The sequence below is a fragment of the Patiria miniata genome, unplaced genomic scaffold (assembly GCF_015706575.1).
Source record: "Patiria miniata isolate m_02_andy unplaced genomic scaffold, ASM1570657v1 HiC_scaffold_5, whole genome shotgun sequence".
Taxonomy (NCBI): Eukaryota; Metazoa; Echinodermata; class Asteroidea; order Valvatida; family Asterinidae; genus Patiria; species Patiria miniata.
Window position 1 is genome coordinate 35,449,589 of NW_024037072.1, and position 24,751 is coordinate 35,474,339.

Sequence of the window (24,751 nt, forward strand, 5' to 3'; positions counted from 1 at the left end):
GTCAACATAAAAAGTCAACAGATGACCTAATAAATACATGTGTATATAGGTTAGCCGTCACTGCGTTATGGGGAAGTAATTTCCATTGCTAGGGTAATTAGGACCCAATTGTGGAGCCTTTTTGCAGCCCCCACAGTGTCTTCTGGTCCCCATACTTGTATTACCATGGGAAAACTCTTGTGTAGTCCCCACAAATGCAGAACAAGAATGGGTATACATGTACATGTAGACACAGCACCATCACCACATGCCCCAAACCTTACCCCATCCCCGACCTCGCCCTCCCCCACCCCAACCCCCTACCCACACCCATCCCATCTTCCCCCTACCCATCCCCACCCCATCACCTACACATCCCAACTCAACCCAAACTCCAATCCTTATCTCCTTCCCCCTACCCTCCCCTGCCCCCAACTCCCTACACCCACTTACCCTATCCTCCCCTATCCCTCCTTACCCACCCCTACACATCCCCATCCTAACCCCTACTCAAATCCCTATATCCCGCCCACCCCATTCCCGCCTATATCCCGCCCACCCCATTTATACAAGCGTCAATTTAACGTCCAATTTATCTTCATGTGACAAAATGGAAAAAAATTAGACGTGGAGCCATCAAAAACGCAATTGAAGTGGGAATCAAAAAAAAAATTCCCACAAAAGGGCTAGCGAGACAATTGGATACCAGAAAGTCTTTGCAGAAAAGAAACCTTGTAAACTTATAATTGTTTAACAGGTCATTCTTAAAACAAAATACCACAAAAAATTGTTAAAGACTTTCACTAACCTTGTTGTTTTCAAGCTAATATCTATGGTATTGTCTCTCAGCGTATGGGTAACGTTCCATCTGGTCAAAGAACAGCAAGAATAACGTTTGTGAGAAAAACAAGCACAAATCGGTTCTGTACGACTCCAGATTGCCCAGAATGTACCATTGCTCCGTAAGTCACAATCAAAACACGTTAAAGGTTTCACACCAAATCCATCCACAAAAAGTAAATAAGGTTATTATATATTTTCCTGTGTTCCCTTGGACACCACCATGTAACTAAGTATACAGTGTACTTTATGAGATTATGCCGGTGAAGGGCAATACCTAATGTTGATGCTGCGTGGAAAATGCAGTATCGGCATATTTACCTGTTCCTGGGCTTCATTGCCGGTAGCCACATACGGTGCAAAGAGCCCCACCGGACGGCATGATGCTTGCTTCATCTAATGAATACAAAAATAAAACAGGGAAAGCTTTGTGTAGCTGGTCATGAAACACACATTACTAGCACGTTGTCATAAAAGTTGGTTCCTTGATCCTGTCTTAACTTATTCTTGAAACTGGGCTTGCGGTCACTGCCGAAGGAAGTTGAGTGTGATGAGGAGTAATAAATAACCGTCTGATATTTTGCATAGAAATTTTAGGATGCCAATTCTGCATACTGCATTACAATTCTATTAAAAATTGATTCAGAACAGCTATCCACTGGGAGTCTTTTCATACAACTAAAGAACTCAATGGGCGAGATTTTGCTCCTGATGGGGTAATTGTTTACAAGGGAGTATATCAAGGGGTGGGGTGGGGGTGGGGACAGGCAGGATCTAGGCCTATTCCCCACTTTTGGAAAAAGGGGGGGGGGATGAGCCATTGGATCATCCCCCTCTCCCCCCCCCAAAAAAAAAAGTGGTGATAGACCAAAAAATGCAGATTCTGAGGTTTTCTTTTAACTTTCCAACAGTGGAAATGCATAAATGTTTGTTTTTGTAATGGAGGACATACAGTACAAAAGCTTTAAATGCACCGTTTTGATGGAAGGTTATTTGACGTAAGCATGCACACTAGTTTGTGTAAGGTGTGCAATTGTATCTTTAAAAAGCGCCCCCTAGTAACATGCGGTTTTTATAGCCCCCCCCCCCCCCCCCCGGCACTCTCAAGAGCCCGATATGGAATCTTAGTGACATGTGGTTTCCAGCCCCCCCCCCCCTCTCCCCTCTAGAGTCGGATTACGGAATCTTACCGATCTCTGCGTCATTCTCGGATCGTATGCGTACGGATCAGTGTTCTCAATGGAGTCTTCACTCTGGTACATTTGCTGGTGGTGCCGACGCCTTTTGACTGCCACCAGGCAAAACCAGAAGCAACAACACAGGAGGAGGAGGACGACAAGGAAGATGCAGCCAAGAACGGCGAGAACGATTGTCAGACTTGAGTCAGGTGACGCTGTAGGCGGCGGCTGTTCGGTGCCAACTATACAGACAAAAAATGGAAGTGTTTTTAACAGTCGTGAGTGGATTCCGTTGCCAGCACTAGCAATTAAAAAGTTGCCATTTTTTACATTTCGAATAACATCAACATTTAGTTACTTGGCGTACATGACTCAAGGTCCAAATCAATGGTAATTCTCGCAGTATTTTACATAAAAGCATTACATTTAAAACGAATAATGAGCGTGCGGAAAAGAGCAGCATCACATGTTTGTTTTCTTTCGAACGATGTAATTTCAGGAGGGATCAATTTCACAGGGTAAAGTTGCAGCCTTTTCTTCACTCTGATCAGGGTTCATCTCAGTAAAACTGGAGGCTAATTTTTTTCCGGAATAATCAAACTGAGATTATTCATTTTTCTAGTCACCATAGATCTTTTAATCCTATTGCATGTATCAAATCAGATGAAACTTCAATATGTCCAGTTTCAAGTGTTTTCAACCTTGGGGTTGTATTTAATGCTCATCTTTCTATGATTATTCATATCAGTAATGTGTGTCGTGCTGCTTCATTTGCCCTTCATAAAATTGCTACCATTAGACAATATTTGGATAAAAAATCCACAGAACAATTGATTCACTCTTTGGTTATGTGTCGCATATATACATAACAGCTTACTGTATGGACTGCCTGATACTCAAATTAGTAAACTGCAACGTATACAAAACTCTGCAGCTAGACTTGTCACCAGGACTCGCACACCTGAATCGAACGGTGGGAGACACCGGTCATTAGGGAGACATTTTCATGTCTTCCTAATGTCACAGCCCCCCTCTAGAGGCACAATTTTACCGTCGCAATTAGTTTATTTTTGTTGCTCGTGGTCTAATTAGTAAACATACCGAAATTCGTGGAAAAAGGACAAGGGAATATTGGGTTAGGGCACATTTAAGTTTAAAACATTTTGTGCACAAGTCTATGGGAATGTCTCCCAAATGTCCAATCCACGGTAATTATTATTATTACTATTACTGATGCTCCTACTACGTGCCTTTAATAAGGCACAAGTATCAAAAATGCAATACAAAAGTGAAATGCGATGACACTCACAATCGAAAATGGTCTCGTTGCAACGTGCTCCAAAATATCCTGGCAGACACCTTCAAGAAAAAAAAATAATAATTAGGTTGATATGACTAATGCACATGACCTTATTTTCACAGAATTACCTAATTATATCAAAAGTTCTCATTATTTTATGATAAGTTTAAGCAAATTGGAACATGTGGTCAACAAATATAATCATATTTAAGTAGAATTTAAAATTGAAATGCCTTCAAATGTACCTTCTTTTCGTCATAAGTTATTGGGGGACAATGTAGATTAATGTCCCGCTAATGTCACAACTACTCTTTAGAGGCAAAATGTTAGTGTTGCAAATATGGGTTAGATCGATTGCTTGTGGCCCAAAACATGAATCCACCAAAATTTGTGGGGGTTGGATAAGGTAGAACCATAGAGCTATATTAAATTACTAGAGTGCTAAGTCCTCATTCATGCGCGCAGAGCAGAGTTGTAATGACTCGAGTCAATGACTCGACTCGAGTCCGACTCGAGTCACATTTTTTGGTGACTCGACTCGACTCGAGTCCCTAAGGGTAAATGACTTGACTCGACTCGAGTCACTGCGAGCAATTGACTCGACTCGACTCGAGTCCCTCATCAGAAGACTCGACTCGACTCGAGCGAAGGCTTATAAGACTCGAGTCCCAAAAATAAAAGCAAAACTTTGCGAAAAGTATTTGCAATGACTTACGATGCATAATTTATGCTCACTTCGCTTTGCGAATAGCAGTCATGTACAAATATACAACGTGTCACAAACTCCCACCTCATGGTTCTAGAACGCACAAAATACTATCCAGGAACCAGATTTTTAAACACATTTTCTAATTCGCTGTTTCATCACTGGCTTTGGTCGATTTCTTATAAAGCTCTTGGATTCGAACGCTGGCTAAACTTATGGCCTCCTTTTATAAAGTTTGGTATATAGTGTTCAAATATTCGTGACTCAAATTGACTCGAGCTAAATATTTGACTCGACTCGACTCGACCTTTTGACGTAATGACTCGACTCGACTCGAGTCACTTCTTTAAAATGACTCGACTCGACTCGAGTCACTTCTTTCAAATGACTCGACTCGACTTGAGTCACAAAAATCAGTGACTCATTACAACTCTGGCGCAGAGACACTTTGAAGCCGCTCTGGGCGCAGACATTTTGAATTCATGAGCTTGTTTGTAGAACACAATGAAATTAGATGGATTGAATTTGGTAAGTGTACTCTAAATGCAAAGCGCAAGTAGAACATATGCAAACAATGGTTCAAAAAACGTCACAACGGTTCAAAAAACGTCACGGCAAAAAAAAACATCTGCAGCAGATACGCACACCCTCAGGTACCTTCTCGGTAATAGTAACTTCAATACATACAGTGAATATATATGTACAATAATTGTGTTTTAATTTGGTTTTAATTAAAGTGACTTATCAATCGCTTTAGTCACATGACTATTCTTACCTGCATGTGCTGGCGTAGTTGCTCGCATCAGGAATGCAAGTGCCACCATTTAAGCAGAAGCCATTCCCGCAGACAACTGCAAAGGTTAACAAAAATGTACTGAATCAATGAAAGTTGACATAAGTAAGCCTCAAGGGTTTACATGGTGGACATGATCAATGAATGGGAGGTTTGCGGTAACACCATGTGAATGATATCTCTTAGTGAGTTGTGTGGTTCTGAGAAGAACCAGTTGGTTTAACTCGACGTTTCGAACATTATGCTCTGCTCATCATCAGTTGTCATAACAAGGTAAATCAATACTCCATCCAGTTTTGCAGAGCACTTAGAATTTCCGAGTTTACACTATTTTATAAGATGCAGAAATAAACTGCGTTTTTTTTTTTGTTCATGAGCTTCCCGTCCAACACAATTGGCAAGACTTGTAGTCCCGTCCATTTTAAACGTTGAACGTACAGTTAAGAGAAATTGATATACACGCATGTTCGCTTGCGAAAGTAGTTTGACCGTTTATCATTTTTATTGGAATAAACTCTTGTCCTTGTATGCAATTTTGGAACTTCTGGGTTGCATGACACGGAATCTAGGTGAGAGTTGAACGGATACGATTCTTGGTCAAAATTACAATTTTTTGTATTTAATGACAATTATATTAAAATTATTTAGTGTCGACATGACGTGACTCAAGGTCACATCTGACCTGGATTTGGGTCAAATCAGGGTCAAGTGCGTTACTCACTCTCAAGCGCCTTGATTGAACTTGGTGTGACCTTGTATATGGAAGCAGAGAGCAAATCGCCACGTGTGATAGAATCATTCAGTGCGTCTTCAACCATTGGCAGCGTTGCGTTTGTTCTGTTGTCAAACGTCACCACTATATTGAGACCAATGCTGCCACGGAAGAAGCTGTAGATACGGACCCGGATGAAGAGATACAGCTGGCGATACACTTCGGTCAGCTGAAACGCAAGTAGAAGGGCGGTAAGGAGGAAATGAATTACTAAGACTATCGGGGCCAAATGTCAAGGCTCTGTTATACCACGCTTATGGGTAAACCCATGTAAATAGGCCTGCCCAAAATCCATCTGCCGAGCTCATGAAAAAAAGTTATACACTCAAATTGTTCTATATTAGATTGTGCTTAGAGCTATGGAATATGGCAATATCCCTCTGGCCCGGACTTGGGGCTTCCAATTCAGAGCATTTTGGATGCAATCGGTCCCGAGAGTGGCGCTATTTAGCCATGTTGTGGAGGGATCCTTTTTTCAAGATGGATGCTTTCCCACTTTTGAAAACATCACTCGTTTAAGGGTGTTGTCTTCTTTGAGTGAATATTTCGCAAAAAGTCATCAGGCATCCCACCAAAAATTGGAAGGAAAATGAAGGGTGACATGTTGTTAATTATTTTTTCTGTGCAGCCTGAACACCTGTGAGAATTTTAAGTATGGGAAGTTATCACTGTTTCCTATGGGAATTCGTTATACTTCGATGCACCCTTATGATCACCTCTCTGCGCAAACAGTACCAGCAGAAGATTACCATGATAATCATTCAATCACATAATCCTATAGTTACAAGCCAAAAGGCCTTGCTTGCTAACCCATGAACTATGCCACATTTTGCGGCAAAAGTTAATTTATCCACACAATTGTATTATATTTCCAAAGTCTACAATCCATTTTTGCTTGAATATTAAAGACATGCAAAATACAAAAATACCATGTGTCAATGGATTCATCAAGTGTCTAACATCACAAAAAAGAAAAACATACAAACTCTGAACTCAATTTTTTCCAAAGGCCGATTTTTGAGTTAGGTTGTTTTGCCATCCAATGGTAGAAAGTAATTCAAATTTGTGACCCGCTCCGCAAAAATGAGTCTGTTGTGGCAAAACTGACATTTTGAGTTAACTACATTGATAAAATGGGAATGAAATAAGCTTTCATTTGGTATATCACGGACCTCTCTAGGACATTTGGTAGCATTGTTGTGCTTGTTTCATTCTGTAAAGTTTTTGCAACGCTAGAAGTGTCTCAATGGAGAAAAAAGGCTTTGAAAAATGACAAATACACTGTAACTAACCAAGAAAAGCACCAAAGATTCATAATTTTTTTTTGTTTTTCTTACAATATTTACATTTCTGTGTAAGATATTTGAACTAAAACTATCAAACAACCAAAATACAACAAAAACAAAAAAATCCAAATTTTGAGCAAATTTTTACTGTTTCCATTTCAAAATGGCAAAAGCTTGAATTCAAATTATGCGACATCAGACTCATTTTTGCAGAGCGGGTCACATTTGTCCACGTACTCCGGACCACTATATGTGATGCAATCAAGCTAAATGAGTCGATCGTCGGGAATTTTTATTTGGAGATACAGGCCAAAATAGGGCCACTTCATCACATCGCTTCATCACATCTCTTGGTGTTCCAACTTTCATAAATTTTAAACTAAAGATGGTATCAGCATGCGGTTTTCACAGCAGAAATGCTGAGATTGTGCTCTTTTGAAATCTGTAATAAAAAAAAATTGACCAGGGTTGACAAACAACTCGTGTAGTTTGATTGAATCACATATGCCATGGTCCGGCCAGCCAACAGAACAGCTTTAAAATACAATGAACATACAATTCTTTCAAGATCTGCCTGCATATTCTTGAAGGTGTCCGTCGTTGGGTCCAGTAATTCATCAGGAAACGTTGCCGGTATGACGAGGTTCGGATACACGAACTCAACAATTACGATCGTGGTCCTGAATTCTATCGCACCTTTTGAGTGAAAAATAAGGGTATAAACTGAATGTAAATATAAACCCTTTTAGCAACAATCAGTTACGGTGTCCATTCTTTCTGTTTTCACGACAAAGTCTATTTAAAGCCGTTATTAAAACTGAAGGCAACAAAAAAGTCTACTTTTGTCTTTCGCATCCGCATACAAGTTCGGCTTCGTACATTTTCAACTACAGTATCCAATTTTTACCAAGTTGGTTTCACGAAATAGGCTCACCTATGCATGTACTGGTGTTTTCGAGCCGTCTGGATCCGTACGGGCAGTCACATGTGTACTTTCCAACGATGAAAATACAGTTCAGGTCCCCCGGGCAGGTCGAATTACCAGGATCGCATTCGTCTAAATCAAGTTACAAAAAAAAATGTGATCATGATCTCCTTCTTTGGATCTGGAAAGAGGTTTTGTTTCAGGCCCGGGGTATCACGGCTGTCAAATGGGGCCAAATACGACATGGCCGTCCACTTGTCGGGCAACATTTTAATCTCATTTAACTATTCAAATTAAATACATGTATACACTTCTTGACGACTTAACTGGCCCACATTTTAGATCCATGCCTTGTCTGCATGTTTAGATTTCCAGGATTTTTTGGCAATGACCAAACACTTTTGGGGGTGAAATAAAATTTGTTTTGGCTGAGAAAGGTCCATTAAAAGAGAGACTGCCAGTGCAGCGTGAATATCCGACTCCATGAAATATGGACTCATCGGTAGAATTGCCCATGCGAAAGTATGATAAGATGCTTTGTTATCGTTATGGGAGAGTGACCTGTCACGTGCAAGGGAGTAACCAATAATAGGGAAAAGGAGTCCGATTTTCATAGGATTCGGATTTTCATATGACACCAGTATAAATAAGAGAATTTTGTTTTCATGAATCGAAAAGGGAAACTGACTAGGTGCATTATTATTATTATTTATTCGGCATTAAAAACACAAACAACAAACATTCACAAAATAAGAGAAAACCAAGAAAACAAAAACGAACATGACGAAAGCCAGGGGCATGAAAGTTAAACAAAGAATCTGACTGGAGCGAGTTTTGAACCTGCAACCACTGGATTACCGTTCCGGTGCCCTACCAACTATGCCCTATGTTGGCGGTTCCCCATTTTTGTCTTCATTCAAGTGGCGCTAGTCAGAAGCCATTCACCTGTACTTTTAAAGAGTCTTTTTCTAGTATAACACGATACACCCACCTGTTACATAAACGACAAACTGAACGGTCGCAGTATTGCCAGAAGCATCTGTCGCCGTGTAAATGACCGTTGTTGCGCCAAGACGGAAGGTGTCCCCGGGAGAGTGGCTTCCACTTATAGTGTAATTCCCGCTATTATCGGAAGCAGTGGGAGGATTCCAATAGGCTCCGCCCTTCAGGGAAATGGTGATATCTCCAGGACTTGACAGAAATATCGGCACTTCATTATCTGCAATCAGTACAATTCGAAGATTTTCTGTTAGGTTTTTGTTTTAATTTTGTTATAGAAAACGCTTCTTTTGTGATATTTCACCACAGTTCCTTCCTACCTGCACAAGACTACAACGCAGAGCCGGAAGGGACTATTATTCTGCGGTTATGTCCCCCAAAAAGCGTTCGTCTGAATGTTTTTAAAATAACTACAAAACCATGAAGCCAATTTTGAAAATTTTTGGTTTTGCAGATATTCCTAAGGCTTGGCCTCAACCCCTATGATTTTCATTTAATTTCAGTCACGCATCAATGCACATTACTGTCAATGACAATCACAACATTTTTGGACACTGTGACTAAGTTCCATGCCTTAAGCCATATCAGTGCTGTGTTATGTAAGCTGTGAAACATCCTGCATGTTGTGAAAGAAAAAGGCAGATGTGGTTTGGGATTGGAATCATTTGCCCTTGAGCATTAAACTGATGTCTTGCCATAATGACTGATAGCCACGCAAATGATTCCAACCCCAACTGCAGCCATTTTCACAAGGTGAAGGATTTTACACAGCTAACTTAACACAGTACTGAAATTGAATAAGGCAAGGAACTTGGTCACAGGGTCCAAAAATGTTGTTTTGATCAATTGACAATTGTGTAGTGATGCGTGACATGAAATGAAACTCATAGGGGCTGAGGCCAAGGTTTAGGAGTAACTGCACAACCAAATATTTTCAAAATTGACCTCATGGACACTTTTTTGGGACATACTGTATTGTTATACTGTGGTTTAAAATAAAGTGAAATGGGCCTTATTCACGAATCGGCCATATTGGATTGAGAGTGAGTTAAAATCTTCATTTTTGGAACTTGTGTAGAGAAATGAAAGAAAGTTGATTACTAATTACTTCCAGTCTGCTCAAATGAATAATTTTAAATTTGTAATTAAATGTTCCCTAATGTTTAAAGCCAGATTAAACAAAAATTACAGTTTAAAAAGGCTACATAATGCCTGCACAAATAGTCTGGCGCCATCCCATTCAACAGTTAAGAATTAATGATACATCTTCAGGGAACTCAACTAAAATGGCCAACTCGTGAAAAAGGCCTATTACATTGGATGAGGACGGTATGTGCATCTGACGTATTACAGGATTTCGTGTATTATGGCTAGATAGAGTGTGTGGAGTACACGATCCTTCGCAATATGGCCGCAGCTTTACAGAAAGGCATTCGGGACAAAGACCAAAAGAATTTTGATGTAGGATCTTATTCGACCAATTAATACATTCACATGTAATCGTCAATAACTCGATTCAAGTATCCTACCTCAACATAAATACAGCTCTTTCTGTCAACCACAATTTTCTGCATAAACACAGCTCTTTCTGTCGACCACAACTTTTCTAAGCCGTCCTTTCTGGACGCGCTTATTCCCCATCCCCAAGAATCTTTGACAAGACATTGCTGCTCATAAAATCAGACATTATGGACAGTAATTCCCACCGAGTTTGACAAACAGTTAACAGTGAGGAGGGCTTTAACCGTACCTATTATGTGGACAACAAACTCAACGCTTGCGGTGTTCCCCCCGCCGTCTGTTGCCGTGTACGTCACCGTGGTGGGTCCCAGATCAAATGTCTCGCCTGGTCGGTGAGACGGCGTCAATGTGAAGTTGCCACTGTTGTCAGCAACTGTTGGAACTGTCCAAGTTGCTGTGCCGAAGGCTTTGCCAGGATCGGTCCCTAAGTAAATTGATCCAGGTGTCTCCAGGAAAGTGGGTGCTTGATTGTCTGGTAAAAAAAATTTGTAAGGATATATTGAGGAATGTTTTTATGGGGAGCTGTGGTCCATTTATAGTTACGATGTTCAACTCACGTGCCGTGGCACGTGGGTTCGAACCCTGATGGGGAACAAGATACTTGTGTTTTTGGGCAAGACACTTGACTACGATTACCTCTCTCCATCCAGGAGTATAAATGGTTACCTGTGAAGGTAGAGACCAAATTATGCTGATCTAACTGGGATCAATGAAAAATGTTGATAACTGACAAATTTTATGCGGTACCCGCTGCTATGTACATCAGATTCGAACCAGCCAACCGATCCCGTTAGCTCGGTGGTCGAGTGGTAAGACATCTGCACTAGAAAGCAGCAGGTCGTGAGTTCGAATCCCACCCGAGTGATTTTTTCCAACTTTAACTCGGGAGGTAATACACTGAGTATCCAGTGTTTAAACGTCAATGAAGGGCAAAACCTAATTTGATTTACATTACCCCGACGCAAAATTCCATCTTATAATAACTGACAAATGTTCAATAAAAAAGAAAAGCAAAATGGACACAAGCACTCAATCAGTTTCAACTTCAAATGAACGCTTTTAAATAAAGCACTTGGGCACTTTATTTTAAATAAAACACTTACCAGATACAACAACATCAAACTGTAACATTGCAGTATTGCCAGCTTTGTCTGTGACGCCGCAAGTCACCGTCGTTGTTCCGATATCAAAAGTGTCGCCTGGCTGATGTGAACACGTCAGAGTAAAGTTGCCGCTGTTGTCACTCGCTGTTGGCAAGTCCCAATTTGGTGTGCCGAACGATTGACCAGCGTCTGTCGTTATGTTGATGTTTTCAGGGATACTCAAAAATATTGGGTTTTCATCATCTTTAAAGAAACAAAAACTATGTATTAAGATAATTTACATTAATTCCTTTAAAGCTACAGTCCATCATTTGCAGCTAAAAGTAACTGACGTAATTGTTGTTGAAAAACGTACTTGATAGAACTAAACTCCCTGTGAAATTAATCTTTCTGGCATGCTATACGTCGTTTCAAAGAAATCAACGAAAGAAGGCCTTTCCAAAGGTGCGTCTAGAGACGCACATAATAATGACGCACCATTGGAAATTTCCATTAGTAGTTCGCTTTTTTATTCCGCGAAGCGCGCGCAAGCATTGACACGACGCCCACCGCACGCGGTTGCTATTATTCGTCGGATCAGCGTGCGACATCACGTAGCTGCAGTGATGTAGGCTCAGTGATAACGTGTCTCGGTCACTGAATTTAGGCCCAATTCAAAACACGATTCAAGCAACTTTTGATTTGAAATCGAGATCCTAGAATGTTGTTTTTCTCGAAATGTACAGCTGAAGCTGAGCTTAAACTTCATCAGGTAGTTCTTCAGCACCCTTCTTGAGATTTTGAGGACTTTTGTTGCTTCAAACGAACAAAATGCACAAATTACAAATGATGGACTATATATATCTTTAATGCTGTCCGTCAAAATATATTCTGAAAACATTCCATTCAGTGTTTGAAATGCTTCATAAACATTTCTTCTGGTCTTGAAGCTTACCAATTACAGTGATGTTGAACTTTACAGTTGCAGTGTTGCCAACCTCATCCGTAACGGCGCAAGTCACCGTCGTTGTTCCGATATCAAAAGTGTCACCTGGCTGGTGAGAACACGTCAAGGTAAAGTTACCACTGTTGTCGCTCGCTGTTGGTAAGTCCCAATTTGGAGTGCCGAAAGATTGACCGTCGTCTGTCGTTATGTTGATGTTATCGAGGACACCGAGGAATATGGGCTTTTCCTCATCTTTAAAAGAAAAAGAAATTAGAAACGCCGTTTTATATAGTTCACTTAAGTCATCGAAAGTAATGAATATGATAAAAATTCATTAATTAACCCTCTTGCTGTCTGAACAGTCACAGACAGTCAAAAATCAATCCCCTTCCCCTGCGCCTTTTACACAGGCATGCAACTGGGAAATCACAAAAAAAGAGGAAATTCAAATTTTTCCCAGACTGTGTACAGTGTTTTTTTAATTTTCAATGGCACACATGGGAAGTAAAAAAAAAGAGGAAATCAGCTGATCCGAGGAAAAGTTGCATGCCTGTTTACACAGACTACTTACCAATGCGGTCAAACAAAAGCAGGCAAGTGGTAAGCACAGCTAGCTTATCAATCATCTACAGTCAAAGCATAGCTGTATCAAAGTACATAAACAGTCACAGCCAGTCCATCCTGCTTAATGTAGGCTGGGAGCTCTTAACTGTTAGAAACAGTCACTTGACTGATTTTAATTGACTGAAAGAACAAGTTTGCACGGAGTGTATGTTGGCATAGGAGGGTTTTAAAAATTTAAAATGCTTTCCAAATTTTGATGCATCTTGAAACTAACCGATGACAGTGACATAAAACTTGACGGTTGCAGTGTTGCCAGCCTCATCAGTAATTGTACAAGTCACCATTGTGGTTTCAATACCAAAAGTGTCGCCCGGCTGGCGAGAACACGTCAGCGTAAAGTTACCGCTGTTGCCGCTAACTGTTGGGAAATCCCAAGTTGGTGTACCGAAAGATTCACCGTCGTCTGTCGTGATAGTGATGTCATGAGGAACACTCACAAATATCGGCATTTCGTCATCTTGAATGAAACCAAAACAAAATTCATGTTGATGCTTTACAATCCTTTATGGAAGTGGCCTAAACGAAAGGAAATAAACGTCGACTACAGTATTTAAATGCTTTCTAATTTCAGTTTGTCGTACAGCTTAATAGTTACAGTCACATCAAAGTCTACAGTTGCGGTGTTGCCAGCTTCGTCCGTGACGGTGTTATGATGATGTAATTTATGATTTGATTTAATTTAATTACTTCCATTTCATGGTGTTTTTGGACAGGACTTCTAAAAACATTCTAATTAACGTTTGAAATTCTTCATGAAATTTTGTTGAGTCTAGAAGCTTACCAATGACAATGATGTTAAATGTTACAGTTGCAGTGTTGCCAGCTTCGTCCGTGACGGTGCAAGTCACCGTCGTTGTTCCAATGTCAAAATTGTCGCCTGGCTGGTGAGAACACCTCAAGGTAAAGTTACCGCTGTTGTCGCTCGCTGTTGGCAAGTCCCAGTTTGGTGTGCCGAATGACTGACCGTCGTCTGTGGTGATGTTGATGTTTTCAGGGACACTCAGAAATATTGGCATTTCGTCATCTGTAGTGAAATAAAAATTCAGTATTACGGTACTTAAATTCTTCTAAAGTGTTTAAATGACCTCCAAAAAGGATCTATTGAGTATTTGAAATGTGTTTTATTATTCATGTCGTTTAGAAGCTTACCAATGACAATGACGTTGAACCTTACAGTTGCAGTGTTGCCAGCTTGGTCTGTGACGGTGCAAGTCACCGTCGTTGTTCCAATATCAAAAGTGTCGCCTGGTTGGTGTGAACATGTCAGAGTAAAGTTGCCGCTGTTGTCACTCGCTGTTGGCAAGTCCCAATTTGGTGTGCCGAACGATTGACCAGCGTCTGTGGTTATGTTGATGTTTTCAGGGACACTCAGAAATATTGGCATTTCGTCATCTTAAAAAAAAAATTAAGATGGTTTAATTGATGATTTGATTTAAGTTAATATCTTCCCTTTCATAGTGGTTTTCGAAAGCCCGTCTGAAAACATTAAAATGAATGTTTGAAATTCTTCCTGAAAATTTTGTTTTGTCTAGAAGCTTACCAATGACAATGATGTTAAATGTTACAGTTGCAGTGTTGCCAGCCTCGTCCGTGACGGTGCAAGTCACCGTCGTTGTTCGAATAACAAAAGCGTCGCCTGGCTGGTGTGAACACGTCAGAGTAAAGTTGCCGCTGTTGTCACTCGCTGTTGGTAAGTCCCAGTTTGGTGTGCCAAATGATTGACCGTCGTCTGTGGTTATGTTGATGTTTTCAGGGACACTCAGAAATATTGGCATTTCGTCATCTGTAGTGAAATAAAAATTCAGTATTATGGTGCCCCAATTCTTCTAAAGTCTTTAAATGACCTCCAAAAACAATCCATTGAGTATTTAAAGGGAATGTACAACATTTGCTTTTGTTGCAATTTTCAGAAATAAATGGATTTGGAGGATAAGTATGTTATGGCAAATATTGTTACACTGACTTGTTTCACGTTTTGGGTTTGTAGATGCTGGAAAAACCAAGAAAACCAATCATATTCTTATAGTCGGGTTCCCTGACGTCACTTAAGATGAACCGGAGTAATTTATAGACTTTGGGGAATTGTAAGATCATGAGAATCAGTCTAGCAGGCTTGTAGTCTTCACAGGAGAGTAATCAATTGCGAAGAAAACGCAGATGAACTAAATATGAAAAATTAGGAGCACTTTTTGAAATATAAACCAGTTTTCTCCAACGCTGGTCGGCTGACCAACGTTGGAAAAATACACTTTTTCTAGAAAATGTCAGCACACCAGGAGCCGCAACTTTAAATATGCTTTAGGCTGTCATTCTCAAACAATCCAGTGAGACATTTCGTGATATTTTCATCATTTCGTTTTTGATATTTGCAAATGTTGTATATTCCCTTTAAAATGCGTTTTATTATTCATGTCGTCTAGAAGCTTACCAATGACAGTGACGTTAAACTTTACAGTTGCAGTGTTGCCAGCTTGGTCTGTGACGGTGCAAGTCACCGTCGTTGTTCCAATATCAAAAGTGTCGCCTGGTTGGTGTGAACATGTCAGAGTAAAGTTGCCGCTGTTGTCACTCGCTGTTGGCAAGTCCCAATTTGGTGTGCCAAACGATTGACCAGCGTCAGTCGTTATGTTGATGTCTTCAGGGACACTCAGAAATATTGGAATTTCGTCATCTTGAAAGAAACAAAGTTTGATTATTATGATACATAACTTCCTCTTGTGGTTAATGGTGTTTTTTTAAAGGAATAGTAAAAATATGAAGTTTTGGAAAAGCTTTATTCATTTCCTTTAGTCCAGAAACTTACCAAACACAGTGACGTTAAATGTTACAGTTGCAGTGTTGCCAGCTTCGTCCACAATGGTACAAGTCACCGTCGTTGTTCCAATGTCAAAAGTGTCCCCTGGCTGGTGAGAACACATTAATGTGAAGTTTCTGCTGTTGTCACTTGCTGTTGGCAAGTCCCAGTTTGGTGTGCCGTACGATTGACCAGCGTTTGTGGTTATGTTGATGTTTTCAGGGACACTCAGAAATATTGGCATTTCATCATCTGTAGTAAAATAAAAATTCAGTATTACGGTATTTAAATTATTTTAAATTTTTAAAATGATCTCCAAAAACAATCCACTGAGTATTTGAAATGCGTTTTATTATTCATGTCGACTAGAAGCTTACCAATGACAGTGACGTTAATTTTTACAGTTGCAGTGTTACCAGCTTCGTCCGTGACGGTGCAAGTCACCATCGTTGTTCCAATATCAAAAGTGTCGCCTGGCTGGTGTGAACACGTCAGAGTAGAGTTTCCGCTGTTGTCACTCGCTGTTGGCAAGTCCCAATTTGGTGTGCCAAATGATTGACCAGCGTCTGTCGTTACGTTGATGTTTTCAGGGACACTCAGAAATATGGGCTTTTCGTCATCTTCAAAAAAATATTAAGATGATTTAATTGATGATTTGATTGAACTTAATTACTTCCCTTTCATAGTGGTTTTGGAAAGCACGTCTGAAAACATTAAATAAATGTTTGAAATTCTTCCTGAAAATTTCGTTTTGTCTAGAAGCTTACCAATGACAGTGACGTTAAACTTTACGGTTGCAGTATTGCCAGCTTGGTCTGTGACGGTACAAGTCACCGTCGTTGTTCCAAAATCAAAAGTGTCACCTGGCTGGTGTGAACATGTCAGAGTAAAGTTGCCGCTGTTGTCACTCGCTGTTGGCAAGTCCCAATTTGGTGTGCCAAACGATTGACCAGCGTCAGTCGTTATGTTGATGTCTTCAGGGACACTCAGAAATATTGGAATTTCGTCATCTTTAAAGAAACAAAGTGTGATTATTATGATACATAACTTCCTCTTGTGGTTAATGGTGTTTTTTAAAAGGAATAGTAAAAATATGAAGTTTTGGAAAAGCTTTATTCATTTCCTTTAGTCCAGAAACTTACCAAAGACAGTGACGTTACATGTTACAGTTGCAGTGTTGCCAGCTTCGTCCACAACGGTACAAGTCACCGTTGTTGTTCCAATGTCAAAAGTGTCCCCTGGCTGGTGAGAACACATTAAGGTAAAGTTACCGCTGTTGTCACTCGCTGTTGGCAAGTCCCAGTTTGGTGTGCCGAACGATTGACCAGTGTCTGTCGTTACGTTGATGTTTTCAGGGACACTCAGAAATATTGGCAGTTCATCATCTGTAGTGAAATAAAAATTCAGTATAAGGTGCTTAAATTCTTCTAAAGTGTGTAAATGACCTCGGTATTTAAAACGCGTTTTATTATTCATGTCGGCTAGAAGCTTACCGATGACAGTGACGCTAAAGTTTACGGTTGCAGTATTGCCAGCTTGGTCTGTGTCTAAAGTGTGTAAATGACCTCGGTATTTAAAACGCGTTTTATTATTCATGTCGACTAGAAGCTTACCGATGACAGTGACGCTAAAGTTTACGGTTGCAGTATTGCCAGCTTGGTCTGTGACGGTACAAGTCACCGTCGTTGTTTCAATATCAAAAGTGTCACCTGGCTGGTGTGAACATATCAGAGTAAAGTTGCCGCTGTTGTCACTCGCTGTTGGCAAGTCCCAATTTGGTGTGCCAAATGATTGACCAGCGTCAGTCGTTATGTTGATGTCTTCAGGGACACTCAGAAATATTGGAATTTCGTCATCTTTAAAGAAACAAAGTTTGATTATTATGATACATAACCTCCTCTTGTGGTTAATGGTGTTTTTTTAAAGAAATAGTAAAAATATGAAGTTTTGGAAAAGCTTTATTCATTTCCTTTAGTCCGGAAACTTACCAAAGACAGTAACGTTAAATGTTACAGTAGCAGTGTTGCCAGCTTCGTCCACAATGGTGCAAGTCACCGTCGTTGTTCCAATGTCAAAATTGTCGCCTGGCTGGTGAGAACACGTTACAGTAAAATTTCCGCTGTTGTCACTTGCTGTTGGTAAGTCCCAATTTGGTGTACCAAACGACTGACCAGCGTCTGTCGTTATGTTGATGTTTTCAGGAATACTCAGAAATATTGGCAATTCATCATCTGTAGTGAAATAAAAATTCAGTATTGCGGTATTTAAATTCTTCTAAAGTGTTGAAATGACCTCCAAAAACAATCCATTGGGAATTTGAAATGCGTTGTATTATTCATGTCGTCTAGAAGCTTACCGATGACAGTGACGCTAAAGTTTACGGTTGCAGTGTTGCCAGCTTGGTCTGTGACAGTACAAGTCACCGTCGTTGTTCCAATGTCAAAAGTGTCGCCTGGCTGGTCAGAACACGTTAAGGTGAAGTTTCCGCTGTTGTCACTCGCTGTTGGCAAGTCCCAATTTGATGTGCCAAACGATTGACCAGCATCTGTCGTTATGTTGATGTCGTCAGGGACACTCAGAAATATTGGCATTTCGTCATCTAGGAAAAACAGCAACACAATATCTGAAATGATGTATATCTTTTATGAGTGTTTAACTCAGATTCTTTTTGAGGACAATCCTTAAAATACATAGGAGTGAAGTTTGAGAAAAGTCTCTGTGCTTCCAATAGGGCTGCACCATCATTAGATCTTCAACCCAATTACTGCACAGCTTTTTACTGAATTCCAAATGTTAAAAAAATATGCGAGGTTTTGAGATGATGAAAAATGTCCTCAATGTTCATTATGTGGAACGTTTGGCTTGAGTGCGCAAGTTTGCATATTTAGATTTACAGTTGTATAATGAACAGTGCTCCCTAGTGTCATGTTGTAGGATATTGGTCATCGCCCCATCCCCCATGGCCACTCACGGACACAGAATTACGCCACTGTCTACACACTTCCCTCAATGACAGGATAGGAAGGGAAACAACAACAATCAGACTTACCAACCACTTCAATAGTAAATCTGCAAACGTTTAAATTGGAGTCACTGTCGACTACGCTGCAGGTGACAGTCGTTATGCCTACATCAAAGGTGCCACCTGACATCACGTTATTGCCGTCTGCATCAACACAGGTTATATTGTCAGCAGTTAAGGTGTCGACATCATCAGCAGCTGATGGTGCAGGCGACCACAAAACGACGGCACTAGATACTCCCAAGTCTGTACCCAAGTTCGAAACTGGGAAAGGACAGGTGATGTTTGGGGCGCCTTCAGCTGATTCCAAAGAGAGAGGGAATAGATACGCCAAACATTCAGAAATCACCTTTTGAGTGCCATCTTAATAATAATAATAATAACAAACATTTATAGAGCGCTCTTACACATAAAGTATCACAGCGCTTAACAGCAAAGTAAGTTACAGAAACGTAGACTCAAAATTAGTGAAAACAGCGAAAGCAGTTCAATGATTGAACAGAAAAGTCTTGAGACAGTTCTTGAACCCTTGAAGTGTTTGTGCTCAAGTTGTTATTTATTGTGCGTATTGTGCATGTTGTCCCTCCTTTCTTAAATAGTTCTGTCTCTCTGGTTATGTGGTGTTTGTTTACGTATAATTTTAATGTATTGCCTGCCTAGTATTTTACTCATTTTTTGTATTAAGCAAGTTTTAATTGTTTGTAGAATTAATTGTTTATAATGTAATTTTCCTTTGGAATTTGGCCCCCGGGCCACAATCTGAGACAAATAAAAGAAATGAAATGAAATGAAATGAGTAGATTCCTAGAAATTGATATAAATACATAGATTTGGGGAAGTTTACGTACGATTTCTTCCAGACTTGAAGGTCAGCTATACCAGTAACCAGTGTTGATGTTTCAGCATTAATGACGGCAATTTTTTTTCACCGACATGAAGTTTAGAATTTCTTTTTCGGTCATCATTTAACATTTCAATCATACTGAGAATATTTTCTGAGAAACCCAACATTTAAAAGGCCATTTATTTGTGGTGCATGAATTTCACTGCTCTGCTGTAGCGTCTAAGTATGTAATCGGATTAGCTTTCCCTAATAACGACAGACGCTTTGCCTTAGCAACCATATGACTGTACAACCCTGTTCAAAATCATCCATCACATCATCACAATCAATTCTAGTCTCATCCTGAAGCCAAAACCTAGGGGGTCAAGGAAAGGCAACAACAAACAATTTGAGAGGATCCACATCAACACTGAAACACTCGTTTTGCCCGAGACCCATCGATCTATGGAACCATCTTCATCAGGCTGTTGCTGACTCGTCCTCACCAACAGTTTTCGGTATTGGGATAACCACTCAAAATCAAATTAGTTGCCATTCTCCTGAAATCTTCCTTGTTAATATCCCCGGCGGAGAATTCGGGAGGAATTATCACCAAGCACAAAGTGGGATTGACGCTACACTGTAAACAAAGCAAGCACACAAAGTAAATTGATAATGCTTAAGAGTCATTTCGTGTAAATACTTCATATAAGTGTCCACGCTCAAAAAATATACTTTGTGGGATGAAAGGACTTTGGGAGCAAGTAACCAAATTAACGGGCCATTATGTGTTTTGGCCATTTTGGGGCAATTTTGAGGCTGCAAAAATTCATTTTTTGTGTTATTTTCAAAGGTCATCAAGCCAAACTGCGAAGTAATGTCACAAAAGTAACTATATCACGACAAAGGGTGATCTGGACACACACATGTATACTGTACACATTTTTTATATTGCAAGTTACTGAATTTGATGGCAAGGGAAGGGGCGGGGCCTAGCTGGGAGGGGAGAACTAGACATCATTTTTTTTTCTAATGAATGCACTTCAATTAGAGGACAATGGATATGGCCATTATTATTAATTGCGGCTTGCAAACACATGAGTTTTGTCCATGTGACAATGATTTTACCGACAAAGCCAAGTTATTAGTGGTTGGCCACACCCCACCCTAAACCCCAAGCAATGCCCCCAGGGTGGGGAAGGAGAGGCTGTGAAAAGGAAGTCTATGCTATTTCTAAAGTATTCCCTAGCATATTATTTATTTACATTTGTTTCATTATGCAACATACAAGTTCAAAATTCGGTGGCGCAGGGGAGTGGGCGGGGCCTAACAAGGTGTGTGTGGGGGGATTACACGACCTACTATTCAGCCACTGGTCTAAACATGATACACAGTCTGATTTTGTTTGTGAAAATGTGCTAGATTCATGAACAATACCAATTATACAAGTTATTTCTCAAAACAAAGGAAAACACTGAAAATACACTTTTTAAGGTTTTTGTGAAATTTACCATAATTTGGAGCGATACTGCACAAAGGATAAAAAATAACCCAAGATTTTCTCACCAGATATGTAAAGACCAATGTCTGAACTAACCATAACCGAAGGATGGGAAATTTTTCTGAGTGCCCTGGCAAGTGCCATTTTGGAGGGATAAAAAGGGGTAAAAAATGAAACTTTGCTAGTTGTAAAAACATTATGTATTATAGGGCCTAAAATAATATAAAGGGGATTTTTCAGAAGTGTTTCTATTTTTTTCTTGTAAGGGTAAGGATGATACTTTGTCGTGATATAGTTACTTTTGTGACAAAACCTGGCAGTTTGGCTTGATGAGCTTTGAATATAACGCAAACAAATAAATTTTTGCAGCATTAAAATTGCTCAAAAATGGCTAAAACACATAATGGCCCGTAACCATGGCAACGGGCAAAATAAAAGTTTAAAAAGTCTTTTTTGGTTACTTACTCCCTAAGTCCTTTCATCCCACAAAGTATAAAAAGATTCGATTTTTGAGCGTGGACAGTTATATGAAGTATTTACACGAAATACCATGCAGCAATTAAGGTGGGGCATATATTTGACTTCATTATTCTGACTGTAGGGAAACCAAGTGCGCCCTCCGTTTCAGTACCTCAAAGGTTTGCAAGTGATTTGCATGTTTTTATTAAACACTTTGATTTGCATGTTGTGACCTTTGTGCTTCCAGCGCAATGGTAACTATAATCACTGCGTTGAGTCAATTAAATACTACTCAGTTCCATTAATCCAGGACAAAGAGCCACTACCCAGTCTTACCTATGATTTCTATGGTGAACATGCATGTATCCATATTCACAGCGGCATCAGAGACAGTGCACGTGACCGTCGTGGTGCCCAAAGTGTATGTGCCCGCTGACACCACTGAATTGCCATTACCATCTGTACAACTGATGTCACTTGCAGTCAAGGTGTCCACATTATCCGTAGCCGAGGGTGTGGCTGACCATGTAACGACAGCAGTCGCAACTCCAGCGTCCGTAGACATGCCCGTGACTGCAGCAGGACATGTGATGTCAGGGTTTTCATCATCTGTTAGGCAGCATTAAATCAAAAGAAAATAAATGAGCTAGACGCCAAAATCACATTTGCCTTTTCTATCTGCAACTTCTGTAAGTCAATCAAAAACTATTCAGTTCCATTAATCCAGGACAAAGAGCCACTACCCACTCTTACCTATGATTTCTATGGTGAACATGCATGTATCCATATTCCCAGCGACATCAGAGACAGTGCACGTGACCGTCGTGGTGCCCAAAGTGTATGTGCCCGCTGACACCACTGAATTGCCATTCCCATCTGTACAACTGATGTCACTTGCAGTTAAGGTGTCCACATTGTCAGTAGCCGACGGTGTGGCTGACCATGTAATGACAGCAGTCGCAACTCCAGCGTCTGTAGACATGCCCGTGACTGCGTTAGGACATGTGATGTCAGGGTTTTCATCATCTGTTGGGCAGCATTAATTCAAAAGAAAATAAATGAGCTGGACGCCAAAAACAAACTTGCCTTTTCTATCCGGAACTTCTGTAAGTCAATCAAAAACTACTCAGTTCCATTAATCCAGGACAAAGAGCCACTACCCACTCTTACCTATGATTTCTATGGTGAACATGCATGTATCCATATTCCCAGCGGCATCAGAGACAGTGCACGTGACAGTCGTGGTGCCCAAAGTGTATGTGCCCGCTGACACCACTGAATTGCCATTCCCATCTGTACAACTGATGTCACTTGCAGTCAAGGTGTCCACATTATCCGTAGCCGAGGGTTTGGCTGACCATGTAGCGACAGCAGTCGCAACTCCAGCGTCCGTAGACATGCCCGTGACTGCGTTAGGACATGTGATGTCAGGGTTTTCATCATCTGTTAGGCAGCATTAAATCAAAAGAAAATAAATCAGCTGGACGACAAAAACAAATTTGCCTTTTCTATCCGGAACTTCTGTAAGTCAATCAAAAACTACTCAGTTCCATTAATCCAGGACAAAGAGCCACTACCCACTCTTACCTATGATTTCTATGGTGAACATGCATGTATCCATATTCCCAGCGGCATCAGAGACAGTGCACGTGACCGTCGTGGTGCCCAAAGTGTATGTGCCCGCTGACACCACTGAATTGCCATTCCCATCTGTACAACTGATGTCACTTGCAGTCAAGGTGTCCACATTATCCGTAGCCGAGGGTGTGGCTGACCATGTAATGACAGCAGTCGCAACTCCAGCGTCCGTAGACATGCCCGTGACTGCGTTAGGACATGTGATGTCAGGGTTTTCATCATCTGTTAGGCAGCATTAAATCAAAAGAAAATAAATCAGCTGGACGACAAAAACAAATTTGCCTTTTCTATCCGGAACTTCTGTAAGTCAATCAAAAACTACTCAGTTCCATTAATCCAGGACAAAGAGCCACTACCCAGTCTTACCTATGATTTCTATGGTGAACATGCATGTATCCATATTCCCAGCGACATCAGAGACAGTGCACGTGACCGTCGTGGTGCCCAAAGTGTATGTGCCCGCTGACACCACTGAATTGTCATTCCCATCTGTACAACTGATGTCACTTGCAGTTAAGGTGTCCACATTGTCCGTAGCCGACGGTGTGGCTGACCATGTAACGACAGCAGTCGCAACTCCAGCGTCCGTAGACATGCCCGTGACTGCGTTAGGACATGTGATGTCAGGGTTTTCATCATCTGTTGGGCAGCATTAAATCAAAAGAAAATAAATGAGCTGGACGCCAAAAACAAACTTGCCTTTTCTATCCGGAACTTCTGTAAGTCAATCAAAAACTACTCAGTTCCATTAATCCAGGACAAAGAGCCACTACCCACTCTTACCTATGATTTCTATGGTGAACATGCATGTATCCATATTCCCAGCGGCATCAGAGACAGTGCACGTGACAGTCGTGGTGCCCAAAGTGTATGTGCCCGCTGACACCACTGAATTGCCATTCCCATCTGTACAACTGATGTCACTTGCAGTCAAGGTGTCCACATTATCCGTAGCCGAGGGTGTGGCTGACCATGTAACGACAGCAGTCGCAACTCCAGCGTCTGTAGACATGCCCGTGACTGCGTTAGGACATGTGATGTCAGGGTTTTCATCATCTGTTGGGCAGCATTAAATCAAAAGAAAATAAATCAGCTGGACGACAAAAACAAATTTGCCTTTTCTATCCGGAACTTCTGTAAGTCAATCAAAAACTACTCAGTTCCATTAATCAGGTGCGGATCCAGGGGGGGGGGGGCCGCGGGGGCACGTGCCCCCCGTCAAATTTGAGTCAAAAAAAAAAAAAGGAATAGAAGGGGGAAAAAGAGGGGAGGTGAGGGAAGGAGGAGGTAACCTCCTTACAAAAATACCGGCGCCGATTTTAAACATGAGCCTGCAAACATTGCGTACTCGACTCGAGAAGCTTCAAAATAAACCGCGATCCCATCGTACGTACCCCGTACGTACGTACGTACGTATTACCCTGCATATACCGTTATTAAATGCGATTCATACGAACGTACACGATTTATTCTCAACGAACATGCAGCTTTATGTGCGCGACAAACACACGTTGCGCAGTGCTCTTTGGACCACACCATTGGTCAAGGGTGTGTTTTAGTAAG

The 24,751-nt window shown here is 40.8% G+C and overlaps 1 protein-coding gene across 1 annotated transcript; it reads right to left on the reverse strand.

Annotated features, from left to right (window-relative positions):
* Window positions 1–799: 799 nt before the first annotated feature.
* LOC119741410 (hyalin-like) lies at window positions 800–23,589 on the reverse strand. The gene is made up of 25 exons (XM_038217154.1): window positions 23,555–23,589; window positions 18,795–19,067; window positions 18,102–18,344; window positions 17,734–17,976; window positions 17,359–17,601; window positions 16,888–17,130; window positions 16,513–16,755; window positions 16,123–16,365; window positions 15,755–15,997; window positions 15,380–15,622; window positions 14,492–14,734; window positions 14,101–14,343; window positions 13,733–13,975; window positions 12,337–12,579; window positions 11,403–11,645; window positions 10,529–10,771; window positions 8,771–8,998; window positions 7,789–7,911; window positions 7,411–7,550; window positions 5,518–5,737; window positions 4,779–4,854; window positions 3,307–3,356; window positions 2,010–2,239; window positions 1,141–1,215; window positions 800–847 (listed from the first exon to the last, which is right to left on the reverse strand). The coding sequence occupies exons 1-25, from the start codon at window positions 23,586–23,588 to the stop codon at window positions 803–805; spliced, it is 4,896 nt and encodes a 1,631-aa protein (XP_038073082.1). The 5' UTR covers window position 23,589; the 3' UTR covers window positions 800–802.
* Window positions 23,590–24,751: the final 1,162 nt, after the last annotated feature.

What these genes read in the sequence shown, in the direction of transcription:
- LOC119741410 (XM_038217154.1), bottom strand. Translation starts at nt 23,588, where the DNA reads ATGGATACATGCATGTTCACCATAGAAATCATAG. An exon ending in CTTTAGCGTCACTGTCATCG is followed by an intron (nt 17,977 to 18,101) that starts GTAAGCTTCTAG and finishes ATTTCACTACAG; the next exon opens with ATGATGAATTGCCAATATTT. An exon ending in AACTACGCCAGCACATGCAG is followed by an intron (nt 3,357 to 4,778) that starts GTAAGAATAGTC and finishes TTTTTCTTGAAG; the next exon opens with GTGTCTGCCAGGATATTTTG.